Source organism: Puntigrus tetrazona, chromosome 4, assembly GCF_018831695.1.
Source record: "Puntigrus tetrazona isolate hp1 chromosome 4, ASM1883169v1, whole genome shotgun sequence".
Classification (NCBI taxonomy): domain Eukaryota; kingdom Metazoa; phylum Chordata; class Actinopteri; order Cypriniformes; family Cyprinidae; genus Puntigrus; species Puntigrus tetrazona.
This window is the reverse complement of record NC_056702.1, coordinates 7678136-7694932: the sequence shown is the minus strand read 5'-3', so window position 1 is coordinate 7694932 and position 16797 is coordinate 7678136. Positions and strand designations below refer to the sequence as shown.

Below are 16797 nucleotides of genomic sequence, written 5' to 3'. Positions count from 1 at the left end.
AGCACAAGGAGTGCAGGGAAGCCTCGGTAATCATCCAGCCAACAACGAGAGAGCTGTGGAGAGAATTAGGCGTTTCATCTTCTACCCGACTGAACGCTGCCATTATGCATACATACTCAAACAGCTCTAATTATGGATCTATCACTCCGTGCCAGCTCTCTACCCTCTGTTCTCCGTGCCAGGGTGTCTTCCTCCCTGCTCGCACTCAATGACTATCTTTGTCTTGGTGCATCTCTAACAGAAGCGCACGCACTGAACTTCAATCTTTTCCCCCCACCTACAGTATCTCTTTCTTCGGCGTCTAATTATATCAGTCCTGTTCTGAGACGTTGAAGATTCAGCTGGAGTGAGTTGAATACAGCACACCCCTCCCCCCAGTAGTAAACAATCAAGAGACCAATTGCTGTCTGCTTCACTCCACGTCCCTTTGACAAACACATCATTATGTTTCAGCTCACCCTCAGGCCTCTCTTGCTCAGACCAAGACTGTAAACACACTCTCAAGAGCCCCTTTTATCTGTAAAATGCCTGTTCTTAATAACAATTTCTCTTTTTTTTTTAATCAAACCCTGCTTTGTTTTCCCACCTCAAATGAAATGCCTCGGGCACCTTTTGTCAGATTTGACACGCATCATGGACAAGGACGGAAAACGCAGTGTCGAGTCATTTGTCTCACGAATGCATGTTGAATTACCGTCTCTGCATTTTATATTAACGTCTCTTCCAGTAAGACTCTTCAGCTGAATCTTGCTTGAGGCTACAGAATCATTCTCTTTGGACACTGGCTCTCTTTCTGAGCTTCGAGACAGGAAGAGTGTCCACTTTTTTTTTGATCTGCTTCAATTATGTTTAAAGAAGCAAGACCACAAGATCTAGTTTGATGCTGACAGGGAGATGTGCTCGTCATTGTGTCCTTCAAAGTTTTTGGTGACAAATCGTACATTGAGGCCTGAAATGGAATCAGCAATACAGTGTTTTATTTGTTTCCGTCCTGCTTTCTCTCTCATTGTGTCTATCTCTGTCCTTTCTTCTCTGCCTCCTTGTAAAGACTTAATAACCTGGCCCTAGTCTTCAGTGTCTCTGAAGACTCCATATTAGAGCCTCCCAGCCTTCAATTATAGTGTTGTTATGCTTGGAGTCAATCTCCCTCCACATAAAGCTGCCAGCGGAGTCCTGCTCATCCATCAATAAGAGGCGTGGAGGGGGGGGGCAGCCAGACACCTACCTCAATGAAGAAAGCACATACCGGAGAGACTTGGGCGTGGATGGACGGAGATATTGGTGTTTTAGTGGGCGGTTTTCCCTTGTCGTGCCTTATTTATGACTAAGACCACTGCCAATAAACATGTTCACATTATATCAGAGTAATAGGGAGATAAATCCTTGGAGGGTGGTCTGGGAAGGTCTTGGAGAGGCCCTTGTAGACCATGGGGCTGGGTAGCTATTATGAAGGTGAGAGGGCTTTAAATGGGGATTTAGAGACCTGAAAGTTGGGTCACAGTAAGGCTGCCCTCGGCAGAATGGGTGTGCATTTTACACCCAGCGTTTACTGATGACTTTAATATCTAGAGCCTGTGTGGGTGGAGATAGGAGAGTCGGGTGTGTTGTAATGTCTATGCCTTTTTATTTAAGACTGCAGTTATGCATGTGGGTGGTATATTTGTTTATTTGGCATGTTAAGATAAGTGTTTATGCTTACCAGCATTGGTGTGCTTGCAAAGGTGTGCATTCATGTGCGGTGAAGTGAAACACTAAGTGTCTCCTGTACTGTAAATATCCGATATGAAACTTGGGTTGTATGGATGAAAGGGGAAAATGAAAGGGGTTTATGGATCAACCTCATCCCCATACAAAATATTACCTCGCTGCAGTCGGACTGCGGTGCATCTTTAAATTCACACTCAGTATTCAATCTGCATTCCGTAGCCGCTTTGGTCTAGATAGCACCTCAGTTTGTATTCATCTTACAAAAGCCGCCTGAGCACTTTGAACGCCCTGCACTGCATAAATACCACTCTGCGCCACCTCGTTGGTTTCCTTCGTAGTATCCAAAAGACAGCGTTACATCAGTCTTATAGATTGTAGTCAGGGACATAAAGAAAAAACACACACACAGAAGAGTTCTTTATCCCCTTTCTTCCTTGAAAATTACATCTTTTTGTCTGCTTGAATTAACGGCACTCACTTTTATTCTTTTTGCAGATAGCCTCTCAAATTATCTATAATGGCTTTTTTAAACTCTGCCCCAGAGCAATTCAGCCATGCTAATGAGCTTTAGACCATCGTTACTGGCCCATCCTTTCAGCCTTAGGAGCAGTCAAGATGGATTTTGATGCTAAGAAGAGGCTCATGCCCATTTTGAGGATTTGTTGGGCTCACACTCTGAAGAGAAACACCAGGGAGATTCTGACTTGTGTTAAGGGGTGCTTTTTGTTTTGTTTTTGACCTTGTGGTTTGCTGGTCTCCTTCAGGAATGTCCACAGTTGCTTCCAGCGGATCGTATCCTGGTTCCAGTAAACGTGGTGAAGCCCATCACCCTACGGGCTAAGAACCTGCCCCAGCCGCAGTCGGGTCAGCGCGGGTACGAGTGTGTACTCACAATACAGGGTGTGGAGCAGAGAGTTCCCGCCCTCCGTTTCAACAGCTCCAGCGTACAGTGCCAGAACACATCGGTAAGATTGTCTGTGTGTGGGTATGAGTGTATTCACTAAACGTTTCAGTGAATTTTTCTGTGGACACAAGGGTACTTTCAGGAACAAGACAGAATTTTAAGCAACAAAAAAGTCGTAGACATGATAAAGGCGAGCAGTTGTTTGGAGATTGTGTGAGAGCGGCTTATTTTAGTCACAAGTGCGTTCTGTCCTGAATATTTAGTGCATGTTTGCTTGTTCTCCCAGCATCAGCAGTGTAGGGATTTTGGAGTCTTCTCCACTGTGTGCTGTGATGACTTACCCGAGGATGAACCTGCCAGGAATGATAAAAGCGTTCTTCCAGCAGAACACAACTAGTAAATGTGTATGTCTCTCTCTCTCTCACTCTCTTTCTGACTCTGTTCCCATGGCTACAGTACTCGTATGATGGGATGGAGATGAGTAGCCTCCCTGTGGATCTGACGGTCATCTGGAACGGAGACTTCAGCATTGACAACCCGGCCCAAAACAAAGGTGAGGCCTCTGATCCAGCAGCCCTGCTAGTACCTCTGAATTCAGTCTCCATAGCAACAGACTTGCAGCATCCATCCCCTGACATCCTGATGGAGTTGACTGTGGATATCCTCTCTTTTTGCTTAACTTCTTCCTTTATTTCTGTCTTTTTTGACCTTGTGTTTAACTTAATGTTTAACTTACTATATCACAATATCTTGTGTCCACACCTCTCATCTTCTCCCTCTGTGTATATCCTTGCACCACACAGAAGTTCAGAGACATGTTGTGACAATTAGATCTACCATAGTCTTTAAGTGTGTTAAATTAACGTGTGTGTATCCACCTGTTGGACAGCCAGTCAGAGATCTTTAGTCAAATACGGCTGTCTACAGAGAGGAAGATCTAATAATGAGAACTAAATAAAACGAGTTTCAGCTCAACCCCCAGTACAAACCTAATCCAATATAAAATCTTGAATAATTTTCACCCAAGTCTCAGACGTCACATTAGGGGACAGTTGGCTAAAAATCTGATGCATAAAGGATGTGTTTGGAGTTTCAAAGCCTTCATCTGAATGAATGCTCGAATTAATTATTTAATGCTATTTTCACGCTAATCAATATTTTATGTAAGCATAATTTAATGTAGTCTATTTTGTTATAAAACAACCAAAATATATATATATATATATATATATATATATATATATATATATATATATATATATATATATATATATATATATATATATATATATATATATATATTTTTTTTTTTTTTTTTTTGGTAAGAAAATAACTTAATCCATGGTATCACATCTTAATGTTATGCAATTTTGCTTCTCAAGTGGTTTTCATCAAATAGATGTTTAGATAGTTTCACTGGAAAACAAATCAAAAATACTGATTAAGAAAAAGATTTTTGCACTTAAAAAGATGCTCTGACCATTAAAATAAAATTCAAAGTAATTGCAGAGGCAGTCTGAGCCCTTAGAGATTTTTAAACATGTATGCTCAATGTCAAGATTAGAAGTTCTGAAAACATTTTCGCTGATAAGAAATGGGATTTGGATTCAAGTTAAACATGCCCCTGCTTTAATCCAAATCAATGAACATAGCACGGATGTGTCTGAGTGTTATTAAAGCGCTGTGTGTGTGTGTCTGTGTGAAGGTTAGGCTAATTTAAGAGGGGAAGTAAAGTATGAGATTTCTCTCTTGCTTCCCACTGAGGGGGAGCCACTCAGGGGGCAGCAGTTGATGGACGGATCATACAAGCATCTAATAGCAATTAAAAATGCCTTTTTGGTTGCCATGGAGATGAAACATAATATCGCTGTACCAGGGAGAGGAGGAGATGAGCAGTTATCTTCAGAGCTGAGAGGAAACAAGCGAATTGGGAACTATATGATTTCTATTATATATATTATTTTTCATCGTTTTAGAAGTACTTCAAGCCATTGCTGCAAATTACATCAGTTTCCATTTCGCTTTGATCGATGTCCCATGGGTCTTCCAACCTGACTTGCCCTTTGCCTTCCCTGTATCCCCAGTGCACCTGTACAAGTGTGACGCACGGCGGGAGAGCTGTGGACTGTGTCTGAAGGCGGATCCTCTGTTCGGCTGTGTGTGGTGTAAGGGAGAGAACCGTTGCTCTCTGAAACAGCACTGTCCTCACCCCCAGAGCATGTGGCTCGAGCACAATGGCATCAATAGCAAGTGCACGCACCCCAGAATCACAAAGGTAAAACTTTGCACCAATCCATACACAAAATAGACCGTGTAGAGTGCAGAAGTGTGAGATCACTAATGGAAATGCTTGCTTTTCAGTTTTCTTATCCAATTCATTTTTTGTCACTTTTAATCATTTTTTAAATTCTAAAATTTTCTGGTTTGAATTAGACGTTGTAAAGAAGATTTTCAATGTGATCTCAGACTTTTGGACCCCACTGTAGACTGCATTTATAGGTCACTACCCAAGACATTTGGGGTCTTTCCCAGGGCCAAGCCTGTACTCGGTTGGTTTAGAGGTGAAGAGGTTCTCTAAATGCTGAATTGATCTTATTTAGCATCAAGCTTAAACTATCTGTTAATTTCTCATTCTTAGTATATTATGTTCGACAGGTACAGTAAAACTCTGATAACAAATGTGGCAGAAATGCTCAGTTGTACTCACTGAAATATGCATGTTTTATGGTTAACCATCATTGTGAAGATGAACAGTTGATATAAACTGAAAGTAAGGGCAGAGGAGGAACAGATGGGTGCATTGCTGAAACAGTTATGATGGAAGTGTGACCTTGGGCGGAATACTGTGGGTGAAAGAATGGCGAGAAAGAGTGGAAGGATGGAGGAAAGGAGGAACATTGAAGCCTCTCCACGATCAGCTCCATCTGTAGCGCCCCATCAAAATGATTGATGAACATATAGCGGAAAGGGAACGCTACCTGTTTGAGTGCCACAGGCACTGAATGACGAACAGCAGTTGTGTCTGAAGCTTGTTAATCAAACTCAGCAACTTGTTGGCATGAGGAAAAGCTCATTCAAAGAAATATCCAAGAAAAAGACTGGAATGAACTAGATTTTTTATTAGTTTTATCATCCATCATGTGCCCAATCAATTATAAAAGTGAAAGTGTGCCTATCCTTAACAAGCTGTACAATTATTCACATTATTATATCATAAATCCAGTTCTGCTCTGCATCATTCTGCATTCTGTTTGAAGCTGGTCACTATTATCACCTCACACAATCACTTCAGTGCTTTGTTTGATCATAGCTGAGGTTTTAATTGCCAATTAACACTTAGAAAGTCTGAAATGGAAGTAAGCCAAGCAGAGCTGTGGGTATTGTGAAGGGAATTCCTGGACTGAGCTCCTCTATTTTTATTCAATCTCCAGATCCGAGCTCTCTTCGCGCCTCATAAATACTCTCACTCTCTCTGATTATCACTCTTGCCGTCTTTCTTTCAATTGATCGGCTCACAGGTCGTAATGTATTCTAATGCACTATTACTGTGACATTGTAAATGAGGAATCTTTCGCTGACATTGAAGTGGATGGTGATTAAGTGTTTTTCCTCCAACAACCGTCAATTAGCTTGTCAAAGTCACAAATCTAATCAACTCCCCATCTCCTAATGAAAAGAGACTACTCTGTTTCTCTCTCCAGTTCATAATCATCTACACTCCTGTTTTCATTTTCTCAGCAGAGGGCTGCAGTTTTACAATGACTTTCCAGTAAAGTATCAGTGAAGTGGGTCTGTTATTTAATTTTAAATAATCATTTGGCGTATCATAAAGCTCAAAGATGTCCCAGAAAGCTATAAGGCCTTAAGGGCATTGTAAAGACATTGATAGTATCATATGATAGTAGAAGAAAACCAAACCGAATTACTGGAGAAATAAATTATAATAATACTATAATATTCCTCAAAATGCTTTTTTCAGACAGGGTGTGCTTGTAGTACACTGGCATGTTTAAAATTTAAAAACACAGTTAGAGCCTTTGGGATGTCAATATTCCCATAGTGCTCTGAAGCCAATAAAAAGCCTGTGAAAAACTTGAATCTCTCTGCTACGATCAGTACATGTGATGGGTTAAAGGGAAATTACCTCTCTACCAGGCTGCTAATGAGATCTCTGACCTAAAGTTGGATCATTATCAGGCAGAAAATAATGACAGAGCCAAGATGTTAACATGTCTATATTGCCCTTTGGGATCTAACGGTCCCTCGTTTTGCCAAGATGAAGAATGGGTGTCCTACATTTGGCCTAATAGCCCAGCTGTCAATACACTTATGAGGCCCGACCTCAGACACGTGGGTCAAGACTGACAGAACATGTTTGATAGGCTCTTTTCATAGTGTTGATGGATAGTCACTCAATAAAAGAGCTGTTCATCTTGTGAGGTTTCAACTAAACACTGGCCTATGTTACTCACAAGTACATTTATTAAAAAATGCATTGTGAATGAATTGCATGCTGGCTTTTTTTATTTTTTTTTTATTATTAGTATTTACATTGTTATAACGCCACTGATCAGATCCGTGGAGTTGTAAGTATAATTTATTCTGATTGGATGGCTGGTTCTGTTATGACTATATGGACCTAGCTTATGGCATTTAATAATAATATCCTCATCGAGCAGACATGGCTCTGTCTTCACATCACAAGACATGTTTTAAGGCACATGAATTGCCAATTAAATTAAGTGTGATTCGCTACATTTTAATGCACCATAAATGCCTTCCTTTAACAGTGTCTAATGAATTGGCAGCCAAGTGTTTCTTGTGTTAATGGTATAACACCAGAGAAAACATGAAGATGCTAGAGATAGCGCAGTGCAAGCGCATTAGATACGTTAACTCTAATCAGCCTGATTTGGTACAGCTTAGCATCCCTAGGAGCAAAGAATAAAAGGTGTTTGATCGCCTGACATGCACAGATGAAAATAAGCATCCTTGTGCACGCCCGTGTTTATATTCCAATCTTAGCAGCATATGATTTTACATGCTGGTGTCGGCATATTTCTTCCCAGACGCCGACTCTGTGTTCATAAATTAGCATGGCTTTGTTTTTGCTATAGGCAGGGCTCGGCTGGCTCAGCTGGCTGTGCGGCTGATCATTATTCACCATAAGCACGCAGGCTTTGCTGCTCTGACAGAGAGCGGCCCAATTATCCCACTGAACCAAATCACTCACAGCTTCTCTCACTGTCGCCCGCTCCGCACACCGTCTCGCAATCACTGACTCCTGCAGGTGCATGAAGGAATCGGTTGCTGAGTCATTCTCCGCTTCCTGTTGGTTCATACAAACAACAGGGGTGTGGGAGCTCTGCATGTTGTTTCTTATTTAGTGGGAATGATGGGATGTCTCTATGGCGACTTCTCTACAGATCACTCCGCTTCGAGGACCACGTGAAGGTGGAACACTGGTGACTATTCGTGGCGAGAACCTGGGACTGGAGTTCAACGAGATAAAGGACCATGTGAAGGTTGCAGATGTGGAATGTACACCAGTCCCCGAGGGATATATCCCAGCAGAACAGTAAGTGTCTACAATCAGAAACACTTTTTGTTTGCAGCTCATTCAGGGTGTACTAGCAAACCAGATTTGACATTTCTGTCGTTTTGTCATGATGGCTTATTTTTAACATGTATTTAATGGCTAAATGATGTCATCTCCCTTGAATCCCCTTAATAGATTTGTTTTTAGTCTCTAAACAGTTGTTCTTTACAGATGCAGCCTGAGTTAGTGTAACGCAGGCCTAATGAATGTTGCCAAGAACCCTGTGTCTTTTAAAAGTGCCTGATATGGATTGGCAGTAAACATAGAGAAAGCATTAAAGAAACTTTTAATCCGAGGTCAGGACAGCAAAAGATAATTATGCGGTATTTGGCAAGCATTTGAGAAAGCCCTGCTGACAGCATGAAAAATTCTCCAGTTTTATTGTCCTGACCTGAAAAAGCCTCTGAGTTTCTCTGTTGCAGGTTGCTGCAACACAAGATTATTATTAATTATTATTATTATTATTATTTGGACACTGTGATAAGCCTCTTACTGTGCTGCATGAGAGAGTTTGACACCTGCCATGGAATGAGGCGGCAGATTAACTCATTCCTATTATCTCATGCATATATTATTTTGGCAGCAACAGACATTAAAGTCTCTCATGTAAAGTTTCATAAATGGTTTGCTTGTTATTGTGGAACTGTTCTGGTCGACTGATTGCATGCGTGTGTGTGTTTTGCAGGATTGTGTGCGAAATGGGAAAAGCGGAAAGAAGCCAGTTTGCTGGAAATGTCCAAGTGTGCGTTGGAGAGTGTCGCCCTGAGTTCATGGCCAAGTCATCTAAGTACTACTACTTTGTGGTGAGTACCTCAGCAAATCACTGGCTGTAAAATAACCCCCAATGAACTGCTGGTTCGTCTACCATGTTCTGAATCATGTCTGTATAATTACAAGTCTTTGCCGCTTCAGGGTTGAAAGTGCTTGGATTTACTGTTGTGTCACTAATAAAGAGTGAACACTTTGGCCATGTAGCCCTGCTGATGTACTTAGTCATATCAGCGGGCACTTGACCCCACAAAGTGTTCGGTCAACACCCAGAGAGGCTACCCATAAAACTTGCATTTTACTGCTGCTGTTGTACAAGATTGTTTCCTACCACAGAATCCTTCCCTCCCTTCAATTTATTTACTTAACATTTCCCTTGATAGGGATCTTGATTTACTAAAACAATTGAGTAAAACAATGTAAGCTTAAGCAAATGTACATTTTTATATACACATTTGAAGAAAATAGTGTATAAATAAACCTTTGAGGAAGGCTGGCAGGTGAATTATTTACGATTGTGGTAAGCCAACAGGATAGTTGTATTCTAAGTAAGTGTGCTTACCAAAGAAAAGAAAAACTGTGAAGAATTGTTAGTATTTGCATTTATTGGTTATATAAAAAAAGACCTTCATCAGCATATTTATATGGTTGAGATTTTTTTGAAAAAAGGAAAGTCTTTCAGCCATTAGGATTCTGTCTTTGATAGGACCTTTCATGACACTGGCCACACTCAAATTTCTATCCATCCTACACATTTCCTACGCTTTTAGTACTCCCAGTGCACATGCTGATATAACACCCATAATCAGATTGTGATCCAGCCGTCCAAATGAATTGAGCTGCATTGTAATTTTTCCCGTTATAGAGCCGTTTTACAGCGTTTATCAGTTTTATGCAAACATTAATGGCTTTTATGTCTCATTCAGATGTAATAATTGGATTATGTGATTCTTGGGTGAGGAGGGCAATTGGTGTTCTGAGAAAAGGAGGTGATAATCAGATTGGGAAAGAGATACAGAGGAATGAAAAACATGAGGGATTGCTGCCTCACCTTTGTCGTGTGATGTGTAATCTTGTAAATAATTCCCATTGCTTGTTATGGCCTTGCTTTCCACAGATCCCTAGACTGTTGAGTTTAAAGCCGAACCGAGGGCCAGTATCTGGAGGCACCATAGTTAACATCACTGGCAGCAATCTGGATGCAGGCAGCAATGTCTCAATCATGTTGAAAGACCAGAAATGCACCTATCAAAGGTAGGGTTGAATGTGCACTGACCTTTGAGATTATTCTTTTTAGCCAGTCAAAGCCACCAAAGAAATTCAATGCAGGTCTTAATAGCTTGAGAGTTTCTGATCTGTAATCAATAACATCAATAGGCATCACTCTCTTCTTGCACCGTATGAGCAGAAGATTAAATTAGGTCTAGTATGCTTTGCTTTAATGGGAATTTTCTTTACAGCCTCATAAAACTAACAAAATCAACTCTTTAGTAATACAAAACCAATTACCTCAAAGTTAAAGCAGGTATCAATACATTTATTGGTTTACTAGATTTAGTATAAAACTCTTAGATGTAAAAAAAATGAATAAAAAAAGTGAAGTACGTCTACTCATACACTGTTTTTTATATGGTTGAAAAAACAGGCGAGGAGGACAGTGGATAACATGTCGTTCTCATGCCTCCATGCAAGGCTACGGAAATGTGTCTGTATCAGTGTTTGTGGATAAAGCCCACATTCACAAAGATCTCAAGTTTGAATATGTGGAGGACCCAACCGTCACCAAACTTGAACCTGAGTGGAGCATTTTCAGGTGTGTATACTACAAGCCAGTTAAGACATGTCCTTTGGGGAAACAACCCGTAAATTTGCCCCCAGACTGTTCAGTTTGACAAACTGATTATCATTATGAATTTTTTATGGTTAAAAAATGTATGCACTGTTGATTTTAATCTAAGCAAAATTATTATAAAGAACCTCATAAAGTGAAAGTTTAACAAACATGGTGTTGTTTTCACAGTGGCAACACACCATTGACTGTGACCGGTACAAACCTGGACATCATCCAGACTCCTCTCATCAGAGCCCAGTATAAGAACTTGGAGACGGTCAATGTAAGTGCAAACGCTTTCCACAGTAAACGATCACTCGGCCTTCACCTAACCTGATGCTAGTGAACTAGAATGACCATTAGCAGACTATTCCCCCTGCTCCAATCACCTGTGTCGGCTGCGCACCATTGGATCCGGGACAGTAGCTGCATGAAAGAGGGAAATAAGGAGTGAGAGAGACAAAGAAACAGACAGAGAACAGGAAAACTGCCAGGTCTCAGCAGCAGTAGCAGCAATGTTCCCATTGTGTGGGAAAGAGGAGAATGCCGTAACACAGGGTGGATGCATAGACAAGGATATCATGTTCCCCGTCTTCAGAATGGACCCAAAGAGCCATGGGAGGCTGCACTCAGTGAGATCTGATTGAAAGGCAACAGAGACAAAAGAGAGTAATGTTATCTCGGGCACGTATCTCACACATGGCCGCATTTAGCATCTGGGCTGCGATATGATTAGGCTTTGGCACACTGCTCCTCAAAGCACGGCAGGAAAAAGTCATACCCTACCTTGCAGTCCCTGAAAGAAGTTGTTTGTGGGGCACAAGACGTCTCACATCCTTGTTTGTAATGTGATCGCTCATAACTAGTCTGAAAAGAGTTTGACCAGACTTTGTGCGGTGAAAAAAAAGGTGACCCGAAATCTATTTTATCTTGAACCGTTCCACCCATTACGACCTTCTATAGAAGCCTTTGTGTTAGAGGAAGTGAAGGTTCGACTGTCTGGCTGCTACAGCTTTGAGAGGATTCCAATTAAAATGACTGGAGATATCTGTAGGGATGTTTTTGATGGCGAGTCTGCTGTCTGGCTTTTTTAACTGCCTACTGCAAAGCACTGTGGGTTCACAAAACTCAAGGGTCTTGTCTGGCTTTTTATTTATACACTTCCAAGTGAATGCATATATATGTTTGAATAAGCCTATGCCATAACTTTGCATTTAATAAACCTGACCTGTTAATATGAAAAAAGGGGGAAAGTAAAGAAGTGGGCTGAGGAACATTGACTTCCTGTAAATAATGATGTGAACAGAATCAGATTAAGCAGTCAAAGGCCTAACAACCGCATTTAGCTGCAGTATGTATATGTGACCTACGTGAGCGATGAAGACAGACAGGGAGTCAAGGAGAGATGACAATGTCAAATCTCTCTCAGGGAAGCAAAGGTAAGCGCAGTTAGTTTTCCGATGGTGAGTCACCAGCACTTCAGGCACAAATACAGTGTGGCCACTTTGAAAAGTGCTAATAATTTAGTGCTGCTTTGTTGAAACAACACCTCTTTTGTAGGAAGTTTAGGATAAATCCAGGTATTTTTATTAATGCTGAACTGATTAAAACAGTCTTAAACTAAAATAAAACAGCATTTGAAGTGATTTACTGAAAGTTTAAATATTTTCTTTTTCTCCTTACCAGATATGTCAGGTTCTGAGTCCCACCACTATGCAGTGCATGGCCCCAGAGCTTCCCTACAGTCTAAGCAGGCAGAAAGAAGTGCCAGAGAGACCTGATGAGTTTGGCTTCATCCTGGACAATGTTCAGTCTGTGCTGGCCCTCAACAGCACCAACTTTATCTACTACCCCAATCCAGTGTTTGAACCGCTCAGTGTGTCTGGGGTCCAGGAGCTCAAACCAGGGTCTCCCATCATACTCAAGGTAAATCAACCATATACCTAAAATTTCTGCAATGTTGTTCTTTAAATTGTTCATTGCATTAGCTAAATTTTATGAATGTGATTTTCAGGGAAGAAACTTCCTCCCTCCAGCCTCGGGTGGCAATGGGAAGCTCAACTACACTGTTCTGATTGGAGACAAACCTTGCACATTAACAGTATCAGATACTCAACTGCTCTGCGAATCGCCCAATCTGACTGGTCGACATAAGGTTCTGGTAAGTTGCTGAATACTGGGGTGCGCATATCCACTTTTTGCAGTGAACTAATGCTTTGGGGACTTTGTGGTTTTAGTACTTTCTGAAAATATAGGAAATACCTCCTCAGTAGGACTTTTTATGCATTTTATGACATTTTTAAGACATTTTATGCTTCTCAGTGGGTACTTTGTGGCTTCTTGCTTCACTGCCTGCTTGTTAACAGTCGTGTGAAGTGAAAGTGCTGCAAATCTTTACAGCCATAAACTCACAAAAGGAACAGACACATTGTCTGCTGTTGGGTCATTATGTCACAATAACAACAAATTAAATAGATTTTCTCCATCTATAGATGTATATATTGACCTGCTTCAAATGGTAGCTCAAATACCAGTCTGCTAATTTTACCCACTACAAAGTATTGGATTAATTCAAAACACTAAATGTGCTTCATTTTAGGCCCGTGTTGGTGGCATCGAGTTCTCTCCAGGTGTGGTCCACATCACCTCTGACAGCCCCCTCAGCAGCACCGCAGTCATCAGCATTGCTGGGGCAGGAGGTCTCCTCATCTTCTTCATCGTCATCGTTCTCATTGCCTATAAGCGCAAATCCCGTGAGAGTGACCTCACTCTCAAGCGCCTGCAGATGCAGATGGACAACCTGGAGTCCAGAGTAGCCTTAGAGTGCAAGGAGGGTAGGTAGTCTGTTTGTCTCTGGAGTAAAAAAGGTGATTTCTTTCCAAAGTAAGAATTTGCATAATCCAGTATGATTCAGATGATCAAAATAAATTCCCTCTGCAACGTTTGTAAAACATCTGCACAGATTTTACGTTTCCGAGAAATGATTAGTGATCTCAGTCTATTTATTCTTTGTCTTTTTCATCTTCCACAGCATTTGCAGAGCTGCAGACGGATATTCACGAGTTGACCAGTGATCTGGACGGAGCTGGTATTCCATTCTTAGACTACCGCACTTACACAATGCGAGTCCTGTTTCCTGGCATCGAGGAGCACCCTGTCCTTAGAGACCTGGAGGTAATCCAACAATATTATTGATGCAAAAATGTTTTGTGAAATAACAAATTTGCATCCAAAGGACCCTTTACTGAGTTCCTGAGATGTACATGCATACATTTGCATATTCGTGTATGCATGTAATTACCGCACATTGTACCTGTGTGAGGAACAGTCACAGTGATGACTGCTAAGTATATTTTTTTTCTCTTTCTGTTTTTCGGTTCTGAAGGACTAACAGCACAGTGGGGTTGTTGGGAATTAAAGCTGTCACTGTGCTGTTTGTGTTCACCCTCGGTAAACAAAAGGCAGCAGCTCTCATTATAATCTACATGCATGCTCGTTCTCTCTCCCGCTCATTTTTTTCTTAAAGTAATGAGCTGCTCTTTGATTCACAATCAGTCTTTCGTTAATAACAGTAATGACATGCGACTCAACTGTGCTTTTTTTTGGAGTGTGGGGAACAGAATTAAAATCCAACGCAGTGTACACTGAGCTACGGGTTATTTGACAGTGATGGACAGTTTTAATTGAATCACATAAATTTCTTCAACCAACATACAAGCCATACCTTACCTGCTTATGCCAGCTGAGCTCTGGTTCTAATCAGCTATATCAATTAAGACTTAATTGGAATAAACGTCCCCTCTCTGGAAAAGTTTATTGTAAAATCACAGCTAATGACAGGAACCGTCTCGAGATTTTGACAGGTGTTTAATGATTATTGATGAGGTAAATGGCATCAAATGATGTTATGAGGTCTCTGCGTGGTTAAGTGTCTGTCCTCAGGTATTCTAAGTGCACAATAAATGCATTCATAACTCAGTAAGCAGCTGTTATTAGCTGTGAGTTGTTCATTTAAATATTGGATTGTTTAGCTTTAGGTCTGCTTTTTTTATTTGTTTAATGTATTTAATTCCCTTCAGTTTAAATGCCTGTGGGTGTTTCATTGGACACTAGCAGAGAATGCTGTAGGCCAAATGAGAGGGTTGGAAAAAGATTTTCAGCCAAATAAGCCTAGCTGAAGTTAATTGAGCATTCTTAAACATGACAAAAATAACATTTGACACATTTGTGATGAGTTGGTTAGATCTAAAGGGAAGACTTCTTGCATATAATGCAATAATTGAATGCATTTCTGATTGAAAAGACACTTCCAGTGAGAAAATGTAGAGCAGGTCTTGAATTTAATTTATCAAACAATAAAAGTAACAAATGAATTCAACAATTTAAAATATTGTCTTTATTCTTAACCTTCACAAATTAATTGTGCAAGAATGTGTATTTATAAACCAAATGGTGTCATAAATATGTTGATGCTATGTAAATATGCTGGTGAATTATCACATTCAGTCTGTGAAATGTCATCTGTTAGTAACCATTTTTTTTTTCTGCAGGTGCCAGGTTACAGACAGGAACAGGTGGAGAAGGGCCTAAAACTGTTTGGACAGCTTATCAACAACAAGGTTTTCCTGCTGTCCTTCATCCGAACGCTAGAGTCTCAGAGAGGCTTCTCCATGCGAGACCGCGGCAACGTCGCCTCCTTGATCATGACCGTTTTGCAAAGTAAACTGGAGTATGCAACGGACGTGCTCAAACACCTGCTGTCTGACCTCATTGACAAGAACCTGGAAAGCAAGAACCATCCCAAACTCTTACTCAGAAGGTACGAGACACATTGCACATAAAGAGTCATCTTAAAAAATCTAGTCTTGCGGTCCAGTGGGTTTTACTGATTATAAATGCCCCTTAAGTGAATGTAATCAACAGAGCACGTGTTCTAAATTTTGGGATCATTTCAATCTGCTTGATTCTAATTATAGCCAACTTCATAAACGAGAGCAGATGACCTCTGCGAATTGTCTTTAGTATGTGGACTCTAGTGCACTGAATGGGAGTAATTGCATTTGGGGACATCAAAATGCACACTTTCTTTCCCCAACATGTAATGCACTGACATGCTTCATCGTTGAATTGTAATTAGGATTAATTAGTTTGAGATCCAATTAACAGTGGACTAAAAACCTACTGAATATTGGGAGATATGTGAACCTCAATTCCCCATGCAATCAACTCCTTTGTATTCTATTGTATTCTAACAGCATAGAGGATAATATTATTACCATACCATATTGATTTTTCACTAATTTTTCTCATTTGAACACTTCTCATGTTTCTTTAATTGTTCTAGTGATCGATTTGCAAAGTCTGTTGACTGACACTTCTGATTTTTTTGCTAACTGAATCTGCTGGGGTGAAAAAAAAAAGATAGTGCTTTCAGAGCAAAATAATGGCATAAAATACAAATAAATGCATTGGTCAAAACAAGCTTGCTACTAGCAATAGGCTGATCATGTGACAACTACAAGAGGAGCTCCTTGACTGAATCATAACTGATTCCACACCCTTGATGGCAGGCGTGATTAATTGAAACAAACGAAGGGAAGATTAATTGCACAAAGAGCTGCTGTGCATATTAGCGGTGGAAAATAAAAGAGATTATTCTTTGTTTCAGTGAGGCTTCTGTCAGAGTCAAAACCAACCTTATCACCTTTTTGTATGCTTCTGAAACATCTGCACATTGTGATGGATGTTCACTACAATGTCTACATGACCTAGCTTTCAATCAGTGGCTCTCAATAGGTTCTGCATCAGGTTCCAGGTACATTTTACAAAAATCTTTAAAAATTATCATTAAAATGAAACATTGAAATGTATTAAACCATGAAGTGTATAAATGAGAAGCCAAATTTTAGTCCATATATTTCAATGGATTAGACCCTCAGGGGTATATAGAGCGATCTTCACCACATGGAACCTGTCTAACCTCCAGCA

The 16797-nt window shown here is 40.5% G+C and overlaps 1 protein-coding gene across 5 annotated transcripts in view; it reads left to right on the top strand.

Moving 5' to 3' along the window:
• plxna4 (plexin A4) overlaps positions 1 to 16797 on the top strand; it is a 190967-nt gene that overhangs the window by 147117 nt on the left and 27053 nt on the right. For all 5 annotated transcript variants that reach the window (XM_043237068.1, XM_043237066.1, XM_043237070.1 and 2 more), the window contains 13 exons: positions 2472 to 2672; positions 3068 to 3164; positions 4696 to 4886; positions 8038 to 8189; positions 8896 to 9013; positions 10096 to 10232; positions 10624 to 10791; positions 10999 to 11092; positions 12496 to 12735; positions 12824 to 12970; positions 13409 to 13643; positions 13841 to 13983; positions 15360 to 15628. In XM_043237068.1, coding sequence (XP_043093003.1) covers positions 2472 to 2672; positions 3068 to 3164; positions 4696 to 4886; positions 8038 to 8189; positions 8896 to 9013; positions 10096 to 10232; positions 10624 to 10791; positions 10999 to 11092; positions 12496 to 12735; positions 12824 to 12970; positions 13409 to 13643; positions 13841 to 13983; positions 15360 to 15628 — 2192 coding nt within the window. The remainder of the gene's footprint in view (positions 1 to 2471; positions 2673 to 3067; positions 3165 to 4695; positions 4887 to 8037; positions 8190 to 8895; positions 9014 to 10095; positions 10233 to 10623; positions 10792 to 10998; positions 11093 to 12495; positions 12736 to 12823; positions 12971 to 13408; positions 13644 to 13840; positions 13984 to 15359; positions 15629 to 16797) is intronic.